The sequence below is a fragment of the Ricinus communis genome, chromosome 3, assembly GCF_019578655.1.
Source record: "Ricinus communis isolate WT05 ecotype wild-type chromosome 3, ASM1957865v1, whole genome shotgun sequence".
In the NCBI taxonomy this organism is placed as follows: Eukaryota; Viridiplantae; Streptophyta; class Magnoliopsida; order Malpighiales; family Euphorbiaceae; genus Ricinus; species Ricinus communis.
The window spans coordinates 24,290,696-24,312,560 of NC_063258.1; the positions used below are offsets into that span (position 1 = coordinate 24,290,696).

General features: G+C 37.3%; 2 protein-coding genes across 6 annotated transcripts; both read left to right on the top strand.

Annotated features, from left to right (window-relative positions):
* The first annotated feature begins 22 nt into the window (after positions 1-22).
* LOC8282508 (ABC transporter I family member 1) lies at positions 23-1,685 on the top strand. 3 transcript variants are annotated; one of them, XM_048371957.1, is made up of 3 exons: positions 23-163; positions 472-539; positions 659-1,685. In XM_048371957.1, exon 3 carries the CDS (start codon positions 760-762, stop codon positions 1,447-1,449), a length of 690 nt encoding a protein of 229 aa, XP_048227914.1. In that variant the 5' UTR covers positions 23-163; positions 472-539; positions 659-759; the 3' UTR covers positions 1,450-1,685. The 3 variants fall into 3 exon arrangements, with proteins under 3 accessions (XP_048227914.1, XP_015577459.2, XP_002523500.2); XM_015721973.3 differs by lacking the exon at positions 472-539 and having other exon boundaries at positions 25-163; XM_002523454.4 differs by lacking the exon at positions 472-539 and having other exon boundaries at positions 25-163; positions 667-1,685.
* Positions 1,686-1,818: 133 nt separating this feature from the next.
* Positions 1,819-21,512, top strand: LOC8282509. 3 transcript variants are annotated; one of them, XR_007215125.1, is made up of 10 exons: positions 1,819-2,342; positions 2,921-3,004; positions 3,242-3,276; positions 3,437-3,548; positions 4,881-4,969; positions 5,188-5,299; positions 5,411-5,541; positions 5,642-5,690; positions 5,772-16,752; positions 18,558-21,512. XR_007215125.1 is itself a non-coding variant. In XM_002523455.4 (9 exons), the coding sequence occupies exons 1-9, from the start codon at positions 2,133-2,135 to the stop codon at positions 5,847-5,849; spliced, it is 900 nt and encodes a 299-aa protein (XP_002523501.1). In that variant the 5' UTR covers positions 1,819-2,132; the 3' UTR covers positions 5,850-21,512. The 3 variants fall into 3 exon arrangements, 1 of the variants encoding a protein (XP_002523501.1); XR_007215126.1 differs by having other exon boundaries at positions 5,772-14,411; positions 14,551-21,512; XM_002523455.4 differs by having other exon boundaries at positions 5,772-21,512.
* Positions 21,513-21,865: the final 353 nt, after the last annotated feature.

Genomic DNA, 21,865 nt, shown 5'->3' on the forward strand with positions numbered 1-21,865 from the left:
ATTATTTCATTTGACACGATTCATTTTCTTGCTCTCGTTTATTCTAATATTATCGCCAATACAAAAAGGGAGCTGCGTCGTTTACATGGCGGAGACAACCGATTGCACAAGGCTTACTCTTCCCGCCCAGTAAAAGGCCCAACTCCGAGCTTTCCAAACAACGGTCATCTCTCCCTCTCTGTCTCTAGATTTTAGCTGTTTAGCATATTCGTCTCTCTATCTCGATTTTATTATTGGTTCGGTATATCTGGTAGGGTACTTTGGCGTAATGTTCATAAAGTGTTCGATCATTTGCCTTAATGAATGTTTCTCCTTAATGCACTGACAAGCGCTTTTACTTATTCATTTATTCATTTTCTTTCGAATTTTCATTAATGGGGCCAATCTAATTGCTACAAGAGTAAGTAGGGCTGCTAATGCACGAGTCGGTTGATGAATTGATTTTAACTAGTGTCTGTAAATTATCTTCAGCAAATTATGGGAAATAAGAAGGTGTAGCAAACTAGTATGCCATCTTAATTCTTAACAAAAAAGAAAAGGTGAGAGACTTTGATTTTTGTATAAATATAGCAACATTTGGTTGATCTTCTGGTCTGGTCCTATATTCGTTCAATTCTCTTCTTGTCCGCCTTGAAATTTATATAATCCTTCTCTGTAGGATAACAGGCTTGAGTTAGTGGCAATAATCTCCGAAACTCCATTTCAAGTTCTTATTTGAGCAACTCGGTTGATTTGGTTTACAAAAAGGAGAGTCTCCGAATGTCTCTTCGGAAACCCCCACTTCCTCGTATGCTCCTTGACAATGTCTCATGCATGAGAAATGCTCAACAAATCTTGCGACATGTAAATGTCTCCATCCATGACGGCGGGGCACTTGTTCTGACAGGCAGCAACGGCTCAGGCAAGACCACTTTCTTACGAATGCTAGCTGGATTCTCTAAGCCTTCTGCTGGTCAGATCCTTTGGAACGGTCACGATGTGACGGAATCTGGAGTATTCCACCAGTATAAGCTCCAGCTCAACTGGCTTTCCCTGAAAGATGCCATCAAAGAAAAGTTTACTGTCCTCGACAATGTACAGTGGTTCGAGATTCTCGAGGGCAAGCAAGGGAATTCCATGCGGGCTCTTGAGCTGATGGGACTTGGAAGATTGGCAAAAGACAAGGCAAGAATGCTGTCAATGGGCCAGCGGAAGAGGCTGCAGCTGGCAAGGTTGCTGGCAATTGATCGACCCATCTGGTTGCTGGATGAGCCTTCTGTTGCATTGGATGACGAAGGGGTGAGGTTGCTGGAGTACATCATTGCAGAGCACAGAAAGAAGGGAGGCATTGTATTTGTTGCAACGCATCTACCAATTGAGATTGAGGATGCCATGTATTTGAGACTACCACCTAGGTTCCCTAGAAGAATGACTTTGGTTGACATGCTTGATCGTGCAGACATCTCATGAAACAAGCAGTTGCAGATAAGGGTTTGTGTGGTCCCTGCAAGTTACACTCAGTGTCAAGTTGTCCTTGCTCAACTGGTTAAGCCCTGCCATGAGTTATTTTCTTAGACTGTCTGACCTCGTTTCATGTCAAGCCAGAACAACAAAATAATTCAAGTATGGATGAAATGGATTATGTAATCCATTCTTGATGAATTTATTTATTATTATTACAGTTTTCTATAAATATTTTTATTTTATTTTCTAGACTAATAAATAAAAAGGGAGATAAGGATAAATAGACAGAAAAAGGAAAAGAAAAAGTCTATTAAGCTCGTTGACAAAAAATTAAGAGAACAATTAATGGATAATAGAAGAATTTATAAAAAGAAAACTGACAATTAGAACAATTAATGGATAAGACCCAGTAATGTGACATCCACTGATGATACTTGGTACAAGAAGCAGCAGTCATTTCTGTTCCCCTATCAATTCTAATTGTCGTTTTGTGCAACAGTAGAAAACAATCAATACTAATGATCAAAAACACAAACAAACAAAAAATCAATACTATATAACACGCCATGTTCAAGCTTCAGATCTGAAAGCAGAACTGTGCTATTAAAGGAACAAAAATATCTACCAAGATTTGATCTTTAACCATAAAAATTAAGTGAGATTGGAGAATTATTTTTTATTTAACAAACATGGAGAAGAAAAGATCTTGGGTTTGTAGTTTGGTGTTGCAGGTTTGTCTATGTGTTGTCGTCTACCTTGCTCTAAATTTGGGTCAGCCTCAGAATTTCGTTTATTTTAGCAGAGGTGGCATTACCAGTACCAGAAATCTTGATGTTTATTTTCTGAGTGTTAGAGGAAGCTATAGAGACATTAAACAACAGAGTCATCTTCTCAAACTGGTCAATTTCTAATCTTTCTTACTTGAATTTAGCTATTACGTTTTGAAAATTATTTCTTTCGCATGAGCCTGTTGAATTGTTTAGATTGATTCTCATTTTTTTTCGTTTTCATTTTCGAATCAAGCTCCGTCAGGTTCTTTGTTTTTTATTTAAAACTAATCATAATTTTAGTTCGTAATTGTTTGTTGACTATTCTTTTCCGTTTTTTGCATTTTCCTGTTTTCTTTTTCAATGGTTTGGTTATAAGATCTTCTATTCATGCGCATTATTATCCAGATCTTTTGATTTTTGCATTACAGCTTCAAGTTATTATACTTTCCTCCTCTCACCTCCCCCTGATGCTTCAGTTGGCCCCACTTGTCAGGATCTTTTCTTGGTCCAGGGATGGGTTCCCATATTCCTTTTCCCCTTTTGATTTTAGACTGCACTTCATGCTATTGTTAAGCTAATCTTCCTCATCTTATTATAAGACATCTAACCCTAGTTTAGTCAACCCAATAGAACTTGTCTCCTTCTACAGATATATACATTTGATATCCTTTTTCATAGTTTAAATGAATTTCTTGATGTTGATGAAGATGGAGAATGTGGCAAAGGTCTACAAAGTAAAGTTCGTTGTGAACATTAGTGAGTTGGGAGAAGATGATCCGCTCACAAAGAATGTAAGTGTTTATCTTTTCATTCTCCCTTTTCCTCCTCATCTGTTTGTTTTTTTCTTTTTTCACAAAAAGTTTCTGTGGGACCTTCCATAGTAGAAATTAAAACTGATGTTTTGCATATGCGGATTTTCCAGTCATTTCCACCTTGGTTAAATAATGATTGGACATGATTTCTTCCTAGTTTAATGCATTTTCATTTACTTCAACAGCTAGCAACAGCCCTACATATATGTTTTGCAGGCAAGCAGACTCTTCTCATCCATGAATGTTCCATGGTATACCACACATCTGCTATCAGTACTGTTTTTGGTACATTTATGTTGCTATTTAAATGTTTGTTCCTACTATAACTTAGATCATGATAGTTGATTACCATCTTCAATCCAATTGCTTATCTTCAGTGTGCAATATTCAATGGTAATGCTCATATCATAGGTACACGACTATAGCTTCAAAGGGAAGGGGAGTTGGTCATCCTCTGGATCAGAATAACGTTAAAGATGGGAAAATGTTAATCATTGCTGATGTGGACACTGAGTCACGACAGGTATATATATAACTATCAAGTTACATACCGTTTTTGCATGCTTACTGGTTATGAAGATATTTGATGTATAACATGTCCGCAGAAATCTTTGAACTGTGTATCTGAGTTTGTATGGTATGTGTCTTTGAATAGCCTATCTGAGTTTGGAAAGTTAAGTTTATTAGTGCCAATTGAGAAGTGCCCTCGTAACAAGGATCATTATGACTATGCTTCTTTTCATAGTTGAGATTATAGTTTAATTGTCACTTGCTGTTTCCTTCTATGTTCATCTTTTTTCCGTGCAACTTGCAAATTTCTCCAACATATATGCATTTTGTCAAGTAAAACAAGCCAATGTACTACTCTCTTAGGTCTCAGCAAGGTGATTGAGCCTTTCTTTTCTCTCTTCTTTTCCTGGGTTGGTGATATTTTTCAAATTCTAGATAGTGCCAATATTAAATGCACAATCCTGGTGTTGCTGCTTAGTCCATTTGCAATGGATCTGCCATGAATTCAGGGGCATCTCATCAATTGTTTCCCATCTCAAATTAGGACATGGAAACTAGGACTATGCAAAACTATGAATCATCTTGAGCAAACTACGGATTATTCATAGAAGTACATAACAAAATCTTTAATTTTCTATTCAAGTCGTATTCAAAATTGAGTATGACCCTATATCTGTTTAAAGCAAACAGCGCTAGGTGATTCTGAGCAGAATTCATGTGAAGAACCATGATTAGGCATCATCATTAGCATATTCATATCTGTTGAGTGAAATAGTAGTTGGATCATGGTGCAGAGCTCTACTTAGATAACGATGAAACTATGGCATTGGTGCAAGTCAGGACTTGACATAATGCATGTAACGAACTGTGCATTTAAGTAACAAAAACAACAAACACTGAACTTCATTTGCAAGAGATCATAGCTGATGGTTGGCATTGTATATGATGACATATTTTTAACTTGAGGAATGAGGTTCACTTTAGGATTTGAGTGCAAGACTAGATGAATGCTGGCATTGATCATGTAGTGAACTCTTTGAAGTTGAATTCAGAGAACAATAATGTACCTTCTGGTTATACAATTTATTGGACCTAATTGATATGGCTTTGAATTTCAATTGCTTCTTGTATTGATATTTTTATTGCTTGCTTCTTCTTGTCAGCATTTTCATTAGAGCTATAATTATGTACAGATAGAGCAGTACACTTGCATATTTAATGTTTATGGATTATTAGCATAAAGAATACTGTGTTCTTGTCTCTTCTTAATTTCCAATTATTATTCCACTTGTTTTTGTTTTTTCTTTTTTTCCCCTGAAGTGAACCTTATTTGAAACTTCTCAAGGATTTAATGCTGGTGGGATCAACGAGTGGCATTGGAAACAATCAGTTAAATTGGCTGGCAAAAACACTAGAGGCCACAACCAGTAACTGGTAAGATCAGACACTGTCACATTATTTATAACAAGTTCATTCTGCCCTGAGTACCTTGGACTTGAGTTCATAAGGTTGTAACATTTCTTAAAAATTTGTAAATGTTGTTTAGTTGTGCTGTAATATATATGTTTAAAGTTCTGTTCTGCAGAATCTTGCATTATGATTTTCATTTTGATTTCATTAGAACAGGAAATAATTGTGGTTTATAAATCTAGGCTCGTAGTTGTTGGATACCACCCGGTACTTGTCTGTGAAGAGAACAATGAGAAAATCGAAGCAAAGCAAGTTTACGAGCCTCTACACCATATCTTCATGAAATATGGAGTGGTAAGCAATAAAGGTGTTCTTCGTCTTTGATATCTATAAGAAAATGATCTCCATGATTAATCGTTTTTACTACTGGATTGACGTATTAATGTAATTGCTTTCGCTCTTCAGAACGCATACCTGAGCAGAGGGGGTTGCGCAAATCACACCTTTCAAGACAGTGTAGCCTATATAGGCATTGCAGATCCTATTAAGAGTGAACCTGAAATGGCTTCATTAAATGGAAGTTTAGCATTTCAAAAGTGAGAGTGCCTCGCCTTGTCCTGAATCTTCCCAATGTGGATCCTCATGAATTCTAACCATACTACTTGAACTGACAATATGATCTTTTTAATGCTTCAGGGAAGTGGAAATTGGGTTTCTTCTTCACAGAGTCAACTCTTTAGAGATGGTAAGTATCATGAGAGTTGGTTAACTTTATTTGATATTAAAATCCTGGTGGATTAATTATGCTGTCATCTGATAACTGCAGGCAACCTATTCTGTTACCTTAACAGGAGAGGTGGTGAACAAAATTTTAGTCCAACAGAGAGGTAGAGAATTCATGTAAATTTATGGTTGAAAAGGTCAGAAAATCTTGTCATTTTATCAGTAGTGATCCTATCAGTTGAGAATCATTTTCTTTTTCCCGTGTAAATGAGATTCATTTGAAACTGGCTTTCAAATTTTTGGCTGTAATAGATGGGTTTTAGTTTGCTCCCTATATAATTCACAATTTTGCTGGTTCAATTTCATTTATGATCATTAAAAGTTTTGTTATAAGATTACAATAGGGTTTATGTAAACTTCAATTATATCCTTAATCACTTAATTATTTTCATATATTTATACATCATTAATGCTATTTCATGGGAATTCAATTAGATTTTGTAATTGATAACCAGGTAGGATTGTTTTTATTTCTTTTTCATTTATAATCTAGTTTGACGATTAAAATAGTCATTTGTATTTTCTTCCTTAATCAATACATAAAAGATTAATCTTAAGCTAAACCAATCCAAATCTTGCTGTAATTGCCTCGTAATTCTTTTTATTTGTTTGTTTCTGTTTTTCTCTTTGTTTAAAACCCTGAACACTCACTTTTTGTACCCATGTTCATGACTAAAATACCCTTCCCGTTCCCGAGTGATGTCACGCACGCGCGGTATCAGTTGTGAGACCAAAGGGCAAAAAAGGGAAAGAAGAAGAAAATCTATCCCACTATAAATCACAGAGCAAAAACTGTACAGCGTTTTGACACTCGCTGGAAGAACAATGAATGAGGCTAGTTGGTCGATGATCCATCTCTTCGTCGTTGTCTTCTTCTTCTTCTTCTTCTTCTTCACATCTCTCTCTCTCCGTATACACATTCATGCACACATACATACATATATACACTTGTATGAGGCTGTGATGATGCGTTTTCTTCTTCCAGAAGTGTCCGATCAGGCAAATGGTTCAAAATATCCGTTTTCTGGCAGGGTGACCCGGATGGTTTTTGGTTTATTTCCTTCGGCAACCGGTTGTCGCAGCCATGGCGGTTTCATTTTCCTTTGCCTGATTAAAAAATCGATTCATTTGCGGATCTGAGCCTCTTTTTCCCGCTTTATTCTCATTAATTTTATTATTGATTTCTTTATTATTTATGGCTCCGCTTTGGTAGTTATATTTCGTTTATGCTGTTAAAAAAAACAAAAAAAACTTAAAGTTAACCGCTGGCGGTGGTGGTGCCTAGTCGTGGTATTCGTCTTTAACGGTGGAGGGATGGCACGGGACGGGACTTGAATATCTGAATTAGTTGATAACTACAAGACATTTTTTATCAATCAATCAATCAATTTTAGAATTTAATAGCTGCATAATGCCATAATAATAGAGGAAGAAAACTGAAGTGAAAAGGTAAATGGGAAATTAATCTTTTAAAAAACCAATGTAGAGGAAACTGCATCGTTTAGGGAGAATCATAATTTCAACATTTTCTTGCATGGAGTACACGCGTACAAAATAGGACTTTTTCTTTTGGCCTTTTTAAGTTTTAACCGCGGTTACAAGCGGTTGTCAGTTTGATCTGACCGTGGTTAAATTAGGGTAACAGAGGCTACCCTCCAATTTTACTCATCACATTTACAATGACCGAAATATCCTCCATCAGCCTGCCGACCCAACAGTTTGAAAAGTAATATAAAAGAAAGTGGCTAACAGGATCATGAAGCACTCTGGGGTTTTGAAGAATGAGGTTTTGCTCTCAGAGAGGCGGATGGGTTTTCTTTCAGGGTGGTTGCCTCCCCTCTCTGAACGACTGTGGAGCCGATGATTTCATAATATAAGCAAGTCTTTTGAAATAAACCGCTCTGCCAAATGCATATTTGGCCCCTGAACTTTGTTTCGTTATCATCATTCTTTCTCTTTCTTCTTCTTTTTCTTTTCTTTCAATTGCGACTGCTGCTTTGGTTTATGGAACCGAATAATAAAAAGAGGCTGTGATGATACTTTATTTCCAGAGTGCAAAATTAGACGTTAAAGAATGCTTTGGTTGTTTGGCTTGGTAATTTCGGGGTTCTTTTTCGGTAGAGAGCTCCTTTGTTGCAGCCTATGGCCATTAGTGTTCTTTTCCTCGTCTGATTAAAGGCGGATCTGAGCCTCTCTTTCCTCTCCAATCCTTCTTTCAGTTTTCTTTTTTATATATTGAAGACTTTTTTAAGTACGAAATCAGAAAGTTTTTCATCGTGTGTATATATGTAGTATTGAACTAACTGGTTCTTGGTATAAAATTTGGGTATTGTTTTTCGATTTTAAATCTCACTTTACCTATTTATCGGATTTTCTTTTTTCTGTCCTTTTGAAAAAAAAAAAAAAGAGGTTACTTCGCCGTTGCTTTAACAATGGGGTGTGGCAAATGGCTGTTGCAATTGAAGGAGAACCCAGATAAGAAAAATGAGATTTCCGAAGCGACAGGACAACACGAAACAGTTGATCAATCCAAGAGAGTTAATTGTTCAAAAAAAAAGTCGAAGAGAGTAATATGTAAGAAAGCTAAACTCATCGGAAAGATGATTAACAAGTTAAGATGAACGACGTTTGGCTTGTAATTGGAGGCATCAACAGAAACTCTATAAAAGTTTAACAATAAAATATTGATAATGTTGTAGAACAATAATTTTATTTGTTTGAACTGTGAATTAAAATAATTTTTTATTTTTCTTTTTAGAGTCGCATCAAATGTCTAATTATTTATTTAATTTAATGAATTTCGGGTAATTTTTACAAAAAATACATTTTGTTTGTTTATCAAGATTATTGGACTTATTAAGGTAAAAAACCAGGATTACCCATAATGCATCGTTATCTGGGAATGTCTTGAAGATAGCAGACCGACAGAAGTTCATAGTTGAGGAAATCTCACGCATGCCGTACACGTGTCGAACAAGTCCAACATCTGGTTATTTAAGTTTACAGAATTACCCCTCTAAAGTTTTACCAGCACAATCCCAGAAATTTCAGTGACCGAAATACCCTTGCCATTGAAACAGAACGTAAGGGTAATCCTGGAATAGAAGTGCTACAAGAAGAAGATTTGTGAGCATGTTTTAGAGAAATAAGCACTCTGTTAATTCGAGAATGAGGCTTTGCTCTCAGAGAGGCGATGGGTCCCTGAACTTAAGCGTGTTTCTCATTCATTTCATTCTTGAGCAAATTGCTATTTCCTCCCTGAGTTTTGACCCTTGATTCCACTATTTCCTCTCCTCTCTGAATGCCTGCGAAGCCGATGATTTCATGGTAGGCCGTCCCCTGTATGTGTATATGTATGTGTGTTTATTTATTTATTTATTTATTTACAGTTATTTGCCCTATCTCGAGGCTGTGATGATTGTCGTTTTCCAGTGTTCAAAAAATCAGATGAGAAAGGAATGCTTTTAGGGTTGTTTGGCAGGGCAATGTGGAGGTTCTTTATGGAACTGGACTTTTCCTCTTCCTTATAGAGTTTCCTAATTTGCAGCCATGCCCATTTGTGTTCTTTTTTTGTTTGATCAAAGGCGAAGCTGAGCCTCTCAATTTATTTGGAGGTTCTGTGCATTATGTGCTTAATAATTTTTCTTTTTTTTTTTTCTCTCTCTCTCTCTACTGCCTAAACTGATTACTTGCTTTAAGTCTAGCATTAGTATAACGTTTTTCGATTTCATTTTTCTGTAAAATAATCCATTAAATTGGTTTCAGTAATCTGTATGCTTCTTTGATCTAATCGGTCGGTTCTTTGTATAAAGTTACAATATTGGGCTTATCTACTTTTCACTTTTTGATCCCTCTAAACCTTTTACTGCTGTCTACAACTATGTTTGGTGCACTACTGCAGATGGAGAAAAAAGAGAGGATATTTTGATGATAATAATAGTAATAGTAATAATGATGATGATGATGATGATGATGATGATGTTGGTGGTGGTGGTGGGAGTGGGAGTCGTGGCAAGGGAGAGAGATATTGGAGGACTTTTTGCCTTCTTTTAAGAAAGAGGCTTTGCTCTCAGAGAGAGAAGGGAGGGTTTCAAGGGCGGTTGACTCGTCTTGCTCTGATGGTTAGCGGAGCTGATGATTTCATTCTCTGTTTGTGTTATTACCGACAGCCCTTTAAAAGAAAGGAAAAAAGGAAAAGAAAAAAAAGGATGATTATATCCAAATCCATCTCTCTCCTTCAATTTGTCCAGAAAAAAGGGAAATGAGCTTTTATGTGGCACGACTATGATGATATGCTCTGTGTTTCAAAAATATCAGACTTGAGGAGGAATTGACTATTTTCATGGCAGGGTAATCTTTTTGGTTTGTTGCCATTTCTTGGCTTGCCTTCAAGAATTGCAGCCGTGTTACATTGTCTTTTCCTTTTTCTGTCTCATATATAAAGGCAAATCTGAGTCACCTCTTTTTACATACAAGATTTGTTTAACAACGAGGCTCTGCTCTCAAAGAGAGATGTGAAGGGATTCTAAGGGTGGTTGACTCTCACTCTTTAATAGCCAGCGGAGCTTATGATTTCATTCTCCATTTCTTTTTGTTACCAACAGCCCTTTCAAACCAGAAAGAAAAACAAACAATTATGTGGCAACAGTTGGAAATCAGGAGCCAAAGTTATTTTCTCATTTGTTTAAGAATGAGGCTTTGCTCTTGGAGAGAGATGGTAGGTTTTTAAGGGTGGTTGACTCGTTTCTTTCTGATAGATAGCGGAGCCAATGATTTCTTCTATATTTTGCAATACCAGCATCCCTTGTGCATCAGAATCATTTTGATCTTTTTTTTGTGTGTGTGTGTGTGTGTGTGTGTGTGTGTGCAATGGCTATGATGATATGCCATGTGTTTCAAAAAATCAGACTTGAAGAGAGAGGGCTTGTTATGGCGGGGTAAGTCTGTGGTGGTGGGAGAAATGGTGTTTTTGCCAATTGCTATCATTTCTTGGCCTGCCTTGCAAGATTTGCAGCTTTAACAATGGTGGTGTTTCCTTATCTTGTCTGATACTGTATATAAAGGGAAATCTGAGCCTCCTGTTTTCTCAATTATGATTAATTTCTTATATTTGGCTCCGCTTTGTTTTGCTGAAAACGGTCAATCTTGGCTTTTGTTTGTTTTCCTGAAAATGGTTAATTGAACCCCAAAATATCAGGCCTTGCTCCCACAGTAGCTTCTTCTTCAATGGATTTCCAAACAAAACCCCCGCTCTTTTCTGTGTACCTATTCTTAGGATGTCATGCTTTTTATTTTTTTTAGAGCTGAGAATCAGTCATTTTAAGGGGAGACACAGCTCTTATGCGTTTCAAGACATCACCTCTGGCAATTTTGTTTTTCTTAACTTGGATTTTCAGTTGGGTCCTTTTCTTTTTGGGAATGATTACTCAAATACAAATTTAAGTGGCAATATTATTCAGTAGGAACCTAGGATTTGACCTGATAAAATCAGTCTTCAGCAGTTTGTTTTTCAATCTTTTCTCATCTACCCGATTCTGATGTAACAGAACGGGGATTTTAAAGTTTCATTGCATTCGAGCTCTTGCATTCTCAACTGCGCTTGAAATGACTGTAAACGAGTCCCCTTAAGGGGGCCATTGGTGATTTTGATTATAACTTCGTACATGAGGGAGATTTTTCTTTATCTTTTATAACTTGAGATAGCTGATTGAGAGCTAGCAATGGATCACACAATTAAGTTACTGAAGAGGGATTTCTTGGCTTTAAAAGGAGCAACCCAATCGCCAATGAAAACGTGCAGCTGCGAGAGACTCATTGCAATCTATGGCAACAAGACAAAATCCTCTGAAAACACCCAAAGGATGGGAGACCGCAAGTAGCATTAGTTTCTCCATTTGACAACCTATGATCACCGTCCACCACTACTCTCATTGGCTGGTTCTTATGCTATATCATTAAACTTGAACAAATTAAGCTGAAACGAGGAACACCCACAATACGTCGTCATCTACCTGCAGATAGCAGACGAGCAGAGGTCAAAGATTCGTAGTTGAACTTGATGAGAACTCACGCATGCTGGACACGCGTATAACAAGGGCAACATCTGGTTGTTTAGGTGTACAGAATTACCCCTCTAGTGTCATTCTTACTTTTACCAGCACCATATCGCTAAGTTATCCACCACTTTGTAAGGGTAATCGTGGAAAAAAGTACTGGAATAAAAAATCAATGTCTCTTTCAAGATTGAGGCTTTGCTCTCAGAGAGAAGTGTTTTGCTTTCCTTGAGCGAACCGTCCGTGAACTGAAAGCACTTTTTGCGTTCATTTTATTTTTTTCCTTTATGGTGTTTGCCACTCCTCTCTGAATGCCTGCGGAGCCGATGATCTCGTGCTAACCCGTCTTGCATGTGTATGTTTTGACTTCGTTGGTGGTTGTGTAGATAGAGACAGATATTGCAGGACATTTTGACTTCGTTTTAAGAAAAAGGCTTTGCTCTCAGAGAGAGAAATGAGGGTTCTAAGGGTGGTTGACTCCTCTTTCTCAGATAGGCAGTGAAGCTGATGATTTCATCATATCTTCTTTTTTATGTTACTAACAGCCCTTTCAAAGAAAGAAAGAAACAAAGAAAGCAATAATTGTCATACCAATATCCATCCCTCTTTCTCCACGGATATGGCAGGGCTATGATGATATGCTGTGTGCTTCAGAATCAGACTTGAAGAGAAATTGATAGTTTTCATGGCGGGGTCATCTTCTTTTGGTGGTCATGATGTGGTGATTTTGCCATTCTTGGCTTGCCTGCAGGAATTGCAACCATGAATTATGATACTCCTTTTCTTGTCTGATATATGTGCACACTCGCATATATAGGCAAATCTGAGCCTCTTCTTTCCAGATATGTATTTGGTTCCAACTTGTACTACCAAAAGATCGAATGAGAGAGAAATGACTCTTTCCTAAGAAGTTGATGGTGCAGATTACTCCCTAAGCGAACCATTGACAGACCTTTACCACATTGAAAACTTTCTATCACTAGTTTAAGAATGAGGCTTTGCTCTCAGTGAGAGGTGGGAAGGATTCTAAGGGTGGTTGACTCCCACTCTCTGATAAGTTAGCGAAGCCTGTGATTTTTCGTTCTCTATGTTTTATGTTACCAACAGCCCTTTCCACGGATCTGTGTCTCTGCATTTTTATACAAATTCAGTTGCCAAAATGGCATTCTGTCTATAATTTTTGTCAACAGACTCCATTTTCTGGTAGAGTTGGAAAAATTGTCCTTGTTAGTTTGAGAATGAAGCTTCTCTCTCAGAGAGAGATGGGAAGGGTTCTAAGGGTGGTTGACACCTCTCTCTCTGTCAGAGATAGCGGAGCCAATGGTTTCTTCTCTATTTTCCGTACCAACAGACCTTCCCAAAAAAGAAAAGGAAATGTTAATCAAAATCCATCTCTCTCTCTGAGTCTGCTGTGTATGGACATTTTTGTGTGTGTTCGTGTGATGGCTATGATGAAATGCTATATGATCCAAAATCAGACTAGAAGAGAAATTGCCTGTCATGGCGAGGTAAGTCTTTGGTGGTCGGTGAGATGGTACTTTTTCGAATTGCTATTTCATTGCTGACCTGCCTTGCAAAAATTGCAGCCTCGACAAAGGTGGTGTTTCTTTTTCTTGTCTGATTTCATATAATAAGGGCAAATCTGAGCCTCCTCTTTACATAACTAAGATATCGCTTCTTCTTTGAAGGATTGCAAGCAAAAAGCCCATCTTTTTATATTCCATAGTTCAGATTGTGATTCCTTTTCTTTTTTCCAAGAAATCACATTGGGAAATCTTTGTGTTTTAAATGTTATTTCTCAAACGGTTTTCTTTTTTAATCTTATATATATCTGATTTTAAATTGTAATGAAACGAGTTTCATTTTATACGAGTTGTACTCTCAAATGGGCAGACGAGTAAATTTTATAGAAGTTGCATGCGAGTCCCTGTGGTTTTGATCATCAGTAATTTACAATTCTTAAGTAAGGTAATTGTTATTATCTTTTATTATTTTAAAACTAAGTTAGCTGCATTGAGAGGCAGAAAACAATCAAACAACTTGGCTGTAAAATGAGCACTCCAGGGACAATTGGGAACAACAGCACTTTAGAAGATGCACTGCGACTGTTGTAATGTCTTGGCTTTAGAGGGAATCACTGATTCAATTGGGCCATTGCCCTCTCGTAATAAGCCAGTCCTTATAGCACTGCTGGACCTCTTTATGCTTCTCTTGTTGGCTACAGTAGCAGCAAGATTTTGACAAGTAATTTTTAGAGTAGGAATCAGAGCAAACAGAGGTCGCATGGAGGACACGTGTATAAAACCAAAGTCTTCTACTCTGGTTAGTTTAATCTCCCCAAACGCTATCACAAAATTCAGTGACCAAATTGCCCTCGTCTGGCCCTTTTCAGTTCTCTACCACTACAACAAAGAAAAAGGGTAATCATGGAAAAAGGAGTAGTACAAAAAAGGAAGACCCGTTGATGTTTTAGGGATTAAGCACTCTTGGAAAGAATTGAGGTTTTGCTCTCAGGGAGGCGGATGGGTTTTCTTGTAAGGTGGTTGCCTCCCCTCTCTGAACGCTTGCGAAGCCTGTGATTTCAGTCTCCGCCTGTTTTTCTTTTCAATGGAATAAACCGCCTTACATGAGTATGTGTATATACATATATATATATATATATTTATCTGGGATAAAGCGTCAATTTGGCCCCTGAACTTGTCTGTTTTCTTCTTCATCATCATAATCATCTGTCTTTCTTTTTCTTCTTTTCTTTCTTTTTGATGCAAGAGGCTGTGATGATACTGTTTATCCAAGAGTGCAATAAATTGGACGTTGAGGAATGCTTTTGGCTGTTTCGGCATGTTAATGAGGAGCTTTCTTTATGAAATTGGGAGAACTTCTCCCTTTTATAGAGAGGGTCCTCTTTGCAGCTCCATGGCCTTTGTGCTCCTTTTCTTGTCTGATTAAAAGGCGGATCTGAGCCTCTCTCTCTTCTAAAATCTGTTCTTCCTCCGCCAAATTCGTTCTTTATCATTTTCTGTCTACAACAATCTCTTGAGATTATATCAGTAGTCTGTGTGTGTCTGAGATAGCAGATTAAGTTTGGATATTGGATTTCTTTTGGATATGTTTTCTGTTTTTTCGAGGTATGATGGCCTCATCACTTCTTATTATTATTGATAGTCTCTCAACACTGGTGTCAGGAGAGCAATGGCTTTTCTTTGAAACTTCAAAGATTACGCTGTGCATATCTATGGAACTGCTAACAAAACCCAGAATAAAGGGAATAGAAGGGATTAAATTATTATTATTATTTTAAAGCTGTGCAAAACCACCTCTGGATTCTGGATTTTCTTGTTGAGTGGTTTTGATTATTTGCAACTATAGGAAGAGGTCTCTTTTCATTGATGGCAGACATTCCTAATTAATTGAAAAAGCAACTCAGTAAAAGACATATCATATTGGTAACTTTATTCTGTTTTATTACAAGTGGAGCTACTTGATTTTGCTGTTTCAGTGTCCAAATATGTGCTTACTGATAAATAGAGGACGTACAAACAAAAAGCAAAGAACAACTTTGAGAACTAAATGTATAGTCCCCGGCGAATTTTTACCAGTATATCTTAATGACCGAAATAGCCTCAGTCAGTTATTTATCAGTAACCAATTAATACTAGTTTACACCACAAGGGTACTGTTGGAATAATAAAGCAGTATAAAACGGAAAATAGAATGAATTTTAAGGATTAAGCACTCTGGAGTTGAAAAATGAGGCTTTGCTCTCAGAGAGGCGGATGGGTTTTGTTATTTGGTGGTTGCCTCCCCTCTCTAAATGCCTGCGAAGCCTGTGATATCAAAATCTCCGCCGTTTCTTATGAAATAAACCGCCATGCCAAAATCCATAATTAGGCCCCTGAACTTTGCTTCTTTATCAGCAGCAGCAGCAATCTCTCTCTCTCTGTTTATGGAACCGAATAATAAAAAGAGGCTGTGATGATACTGTAAGTCCAGAATCCAGAGTGCAAAAGAATGCTCTGGTCGTTTTGGCTTGGCAACATCGGGGTTCTCTTTTTATTATTTCTTGAGAGAGCTCCTTTGTTGCAGCCACATGGCCATTTGTGTTCCTTTTCTTGTCCGGTTAAAGGAGGATCTGAGCCTCTCTTTATTTCTCTCTTCAATTTATCTTTTTCTCTTTTCGAAGACTTCTTCCAGTTTGAAATTATGAAGTTTTTCATCTATTTTCTGTCAAAATGATTACAGCCAAGCAGCCCGTTGTATAAAAAGTTCGGATTTTGGGTTTTTCTTTTTCTTTTTCTCTTCATCTAGATGCCGTTAATGGTGGTGTATTAGATGATTATTACAATGCAGTGATCAAATTCAAGAGTCTCTTTGGGGTTTTGATTATTCTTTATGATAGAATAGCTTTTACAGAACAGAAATATGCAAAAAGAAAACATTACAGGAGAATATCTTGATTTATATCATTAATTGGCCATTTTCATCTTATTAAATATTTGCCTTTGGTAAATTAATAAATTTCACTAATTTATTATTAGCCAAATTAATCTAAAATATGAGATTACTCTTAGAATGCATCGTTATGCGGGAACATCCTGCAGACAATCAGAAGTCATAGTTTGCAGAGGACTCACGCATGATGTACACGTGTATAACAAAGCCAGCATCTAGTAGTTGGCTTTACAGAATTACCCTCTAAAGTTGTTCTAATTTTTGGCAACACCATCACAAGGTATGGTGACCGAAATACCCTGTCTCGCCAACTCCTCTGCAACATGCATTACTATTTAGGGATTCAGTATTCCTTTGATTCAAGAATGAGGCTTTGCTCTCAGAGAGAAGTGGATCGGTTTTTCTTGGTTAATTTATCACTTGGTGTCCTGACTTTAAGCGTGTTTCTCAGTCATGTGATTATTGTTTCTGCACTCTCTGAATGCCTGCGGAGCCAGTGATTTCATGGAAGCCCGTCATGTATGTGTCTTTTGTTTGTTTGTGTATTTAGAGTTGATTACTGTTTTTTTGAGGCTATGATTAATTTTTGGAGTGCACAAAATAGAGGATCTTTGGTGTTTTTGTTGGAATTGGTTTTGTCTTCTTCCTTTAGAGCTGCAAGCTCCCTCTTTTGCAGCGGTGCCCTTTTGTGTTCTTTTTCTGTTTGACCAAAGGCGAAGCTGAGCCTCTCAATTTCTTTTTGTATGTTCGCAAATTTTTGTCTTAATAGATCTCTTTTCTTTTTTAGGAGTATACTGCCTACACTGATAGATTGCTTCTTTCTTTTTATGAAGTTAAAATTTTGGGCTATTTGTTTTTCACGTTTTGATCTCTAAAGGTACTATTTCTTTGTTGCTTTTTTCTTTTCTCGAAAACGTAAAGAAACTAAAGAAGGGAAATGAGAAGAAAATGATATTAATGATGATGATGATGATGATAATGGTGTTGGTGGTAGTGGTGAGAGATATAAGAGGACATTTTGCCTTCGTTTTAAGAAAGAGGCTTTGCTCTCAGAGAGAGAAGGGAGGATTCTAAGGGTGGTTGACTCCTCTTTCTCTGATAAGTAGTGGAGCTGATGATTTCATTGTATCTCTTTTTATGTTACCAACAGCCCTTTCAAAGAAAGGATTATCATATATATACACACACACACACACGCATAAAAGCACAAAGGGCCCCTTTCTCTTGTCCAAGAAGATCAAACAAAGAAGAAATGAGTTTTTAAATGACAGGGCTATAATGATATGCTTTTCTGTTTCAAGATTCGACTTGGGGAGGAGTTAGACTGTATTCGTGGCGGTGTAATCTTTTTGGTGGTCAGTGAAATGGTGATTTTGCCATCAAGTCTTGGCTTGCCTGTCAAGAATTGCAGCCATGACTCATTGTTCTGTCTTTCTCTTGTCTAATATACATTATGAAGGCAAATCTGAGCCTCCTCTTTCCAGACATAAGTTTTGTTTGTTTAAAGTTTGGGAAATAGCTCCAATATGACCCTAATGCTTACCCGTCTGGTCATATTTGACCCTGGTGAAGATGGATTGAGGGTGAATCCTCATTTCCGTCGAATAATTCCTACATGATGGCTTATTCAGGTGTTTACTACTTTAAGTGTTTATTTGCGCATAAAAAAAAGTTCAGGGCAAAAATGCACCTTCTCCCTGTTTTTTGGTAGACAGGAATTTCTGTCACTAGTTTAAGAATGAAGCTTTACTCTCAGAGTGAGATGGGAAAGGTTCTAAGGGTGGTTGACTCCCACTCTCTGATAGCCAGCGGAGCATATGATTTCCTTCTCTTTTTTGTGTTGCCAACAGCCCTTTTGGGAATTATTGCATCTCAGATTCAAAATCAGGGACCAAATTGAACCTTGTTCAATAAATTGTGTCGAGGGAGGTACAATCGGAGGACCTTTCTGTTATTATTTTAAGAATGAGACTTTGCTCTTAGAGAGAGATGGAAGAGTTCTGAGGGTGGTCGAGTCCTCTCTCCCTGATAGATAGTGGAGCCTATCATATCTTCTCTATGTAGTGCGCGTAAATAAAATGGCTATGATGATATGCTATGTGTTTCAATATCAGACTTGAAGAGGGAGTGCTTGTCATGCCGGGGTAAATCTGTGGTGCGCAATGAGATGTGTTGCTCTCATTTCTTGGTCTGCCTTGCAAGAATTGCAGCCTTGACAGTGATAGCGTTTGCTTTTCTTGTCTGATATTGTAAAATGAAGGCAAATCTGAGCCTCTTTTTTTCCGTTAACTAAGATTAATTATTATTATTGCTTTGCTCTGCAGAAAATGGTCAAATGAAATGCCGGCTTTCTTTTCTTTGATGAAAATGGTTGAATTGAGGCTGAAATGATCAGAGCCTGCTCTCGAACGAGTTTCTGTTTCATCTTTTTTTTTTTTCACATGAAATCACCTTTCACAGATGTTTTTCTTTTTTCTGAATTTTATTTTTCACATGGGTCTTTTTGGTGTGATCCCCTGAATTCAAATTTAAGTGGCAATTAATTCAGTAGAAATGTAGGATTTGGTCTTGTGATCTTTTTTCATCTACCTGATTCTACTGTAACAAAACTGGATTTTTATTTTTATGTTCTTTCTATTCAAGTTCGTGTGTTTCTCAACTGCGCAAGTCTGAGATTACTAAAAGTTGTACATGAGAGATTAGTCCCCTTACAGGGCTACTAGTGAGTTCGATTGTATAAAATATTTCACAGTTTGCTGAATCTTGGCGGTAAAATGTGCAACCCAATTAACAGTAGGGACAAACAAAATGCGAAGAGCAGTTGAGAGGATGTGCTGCCATGGATTTAATGTCTTGGCATATGCCATCGGACTGTCTGGCCTGGGAGTAGGAACGCCTGACCTTAAATTGAGTAGATCATTTACAGGGACATAATTGAGTTTGGAACTCTAGCTATGATTTGATTGGGCAGTTGGGGCCTTGGTTAATGTCCACCTGCGACAAAGACTCCGTTGCAATCTATGGCAGTGATTTTATCTTAACAAAATATGAATTATATTCATATGAGATTTATTGAAAACAAAGAATCCTCCTTGTTTCGCTTGATTTTTATCATTTTGAAATGCAGAACCTACAAAAAAAAAAAATATAACGAGCCTAACTGGGAACAAAGAGGTCATAATTGATCACCACCACTCACAAAATTCAATGACCAAATTATCCTCGTATACCCTGATCAGCTCTCTACCACTGCTAAGCAAAGAAAAAGGGCAATCCTGGAATAAAAGTAGTACAAAAATGGAAAACGTTATTGTTCTTTTAGGGATCAAGCACTCTCGAGTTAAACGAGGCTTTGCTCTCAGAGAGGGGGATGGGATTTCTCCTAAGGTGGTTGCCTCCCCCTCTTTGAACGGCTGCGAAGCCTATGATTTCATAATCGTCGCTGTCTTTTAATGACATAAACCGCCTTGCATCTGTATATGTATCTGAGCGTCAATTTGCCCTAAACTGTTTCAAATGTGGCTCTTCTTCTTCTTCTTCTTCTTCTTCTTCTTCATCATCATCTTCATCTTTTCTTTTTCTCGTGCTGCTTCTGCTGTTATAAAACCGAATATAAACGAGGCTGTGATGACACTGTCTTTTCAAGAATGAACAAAATTTAGACGTTAAGGAATTCGTTGGCTGTTTGGCAGGGTAATGTGGAGCTTTGTCCTCTTTTGTAGAGATGGCTCCTCCTTGCAGCCCTATGGCCATTTGTGTTCCTTTTCTTGTCTGATTATTAGGCGAATCTGAGCCCCTCTCTCTTCTAAATTCTCCTTTCCTTATTTAAAAAAAAAAAAAAAAGAAGAGATTTCTGAACTTTTTTTTTCTAAAAGAAATCTTTCTATCCAGAACAATACCTTAATGACTTCATAGCAGGTTTTAAATTTAGGGTTTGGTTTTTCTATCACTTTTACTGTGTTTCCTTCTTGCTGTGTTTCTTTCCGTGCATTTTCTGTTCTTGCAAGCTTCATGAATCATGTTTTTTTCTTTTTACTCGTATTTAAAAAGGAAGGACATTTGGCGTCAAATTTTGTTGCCCAAATCCACATAAATTCCTGCTAAAATGCTCAAACAGTGGTATTGATCAAAGTGAAAAGACTTTTGCATGGATACATTTTGGATTTAGTTCTGAAAGTAAAAACAGAGTATTGATTTTCTTAAGAAACGAATTGGTGCTATTAATGGTATTTAATGAGTAAGAGTATTGTTATGTGACATAATTGGGCATTACCCACAAGTAGTGGTTGCTATTTAGTCCAAAGTCATGCGATAATAAGACATAATTGTGATCAAATTCGAAGGGTCTTGTACTTTTATTTGCTTGACCTCTTGAAAACCAGTGCACAAAAACCTGCGTCTCTGGAACATCTCAAGGAAGTTAGCTCATATATAAGGCATTACTGGCAAATTTTTAATTAACAATGTAGATTTGCTTATGAATGGGTCGTGGCCCATGGGAGTCAATGGGACCCTTTGGGTCTGATTTAAAATGGGCTTTCAGCCCTGCACCCAATTCACAAGAAAGGGTAAATTTGGAATAAAATAACAGTCAACTTCACCATAAATAGTTTTGTGGATTGAAAACTTGTTCTCTCTATCATTAGTTTAAGAATGAGGGTCTGCTCTCAGAGAGGTGGGAAGGGTTCTAAGGGTGGTTGACTCTCACTCTCTGATAAGCTAGCGGAGCCTGTGATTTCATTCCCTATGTTTTATGTTACCAACAGCCCTTTAGCAGAAAGCAAACATTTTCTTCATATATATATATATATATACATGTATATTGGGCTATGATGATATACGCTGGGAGTTCCAAAATCAGACTTGAAAGGCAAAGGTTGCTGCTTCTCACGGCGGGGTAGTCTTTGGTCTACGCTGTACAAAGAATTGCAGCTGTGAAACGGTAGCGTTTCTTTTCTTGTCTGATTATTGAGGCAATATCTGAGCCTCCTCTTTCCAGATCTGTCTTAGTATCTGTTTGTTTCGTGGGAAAATACTTCGCTGGAAAGTCAAAACACATTTTCTCTGTCTCTCTCTCTCTCTCTCTCTCTCTATATATATATATATATATATATATATATATTAATTTGAGGCTGTGATGATGCTTATAGTTTTCAAGTTAAATATCAGACATTTTAAGGAACAAAGCCCATCTATTTGGCGGGGCAAATCACTTATGCAGCCATAGTTGTGGTGTTTGTCGTTCCATCCTGTCTGAGAAAAGGCGAATCTGAGCCTCCCTTATTTCTACCCTAAAATCACCCTTCTTCTTTTTTTTCCCCCTTCGCCTTTCACAATTTTAAAAGAAAAAAATGTGTATTATTTTTTGTGTGAAATTAATTAGAAAAATAGAAAACGGAAAAAGAAAGCCAAAAACAGGGGATTTTCTTCGTGAAAACCAAATGAACAAGAGCTGAAAAAGATCTTGATTCAAATGGAGGAGGAACTGTAAACAAATAGTGATGGCAAAAAGCCTATGATTACCCTAAAGTAAAGTGCCTAATTATTCGCGTATACAGCAGGCCAAGGTCACTTGGGGAACAGAGCTCTCGCATGAAGTACACGTGTAAAACAAAGGCATCGTTCTTTAACC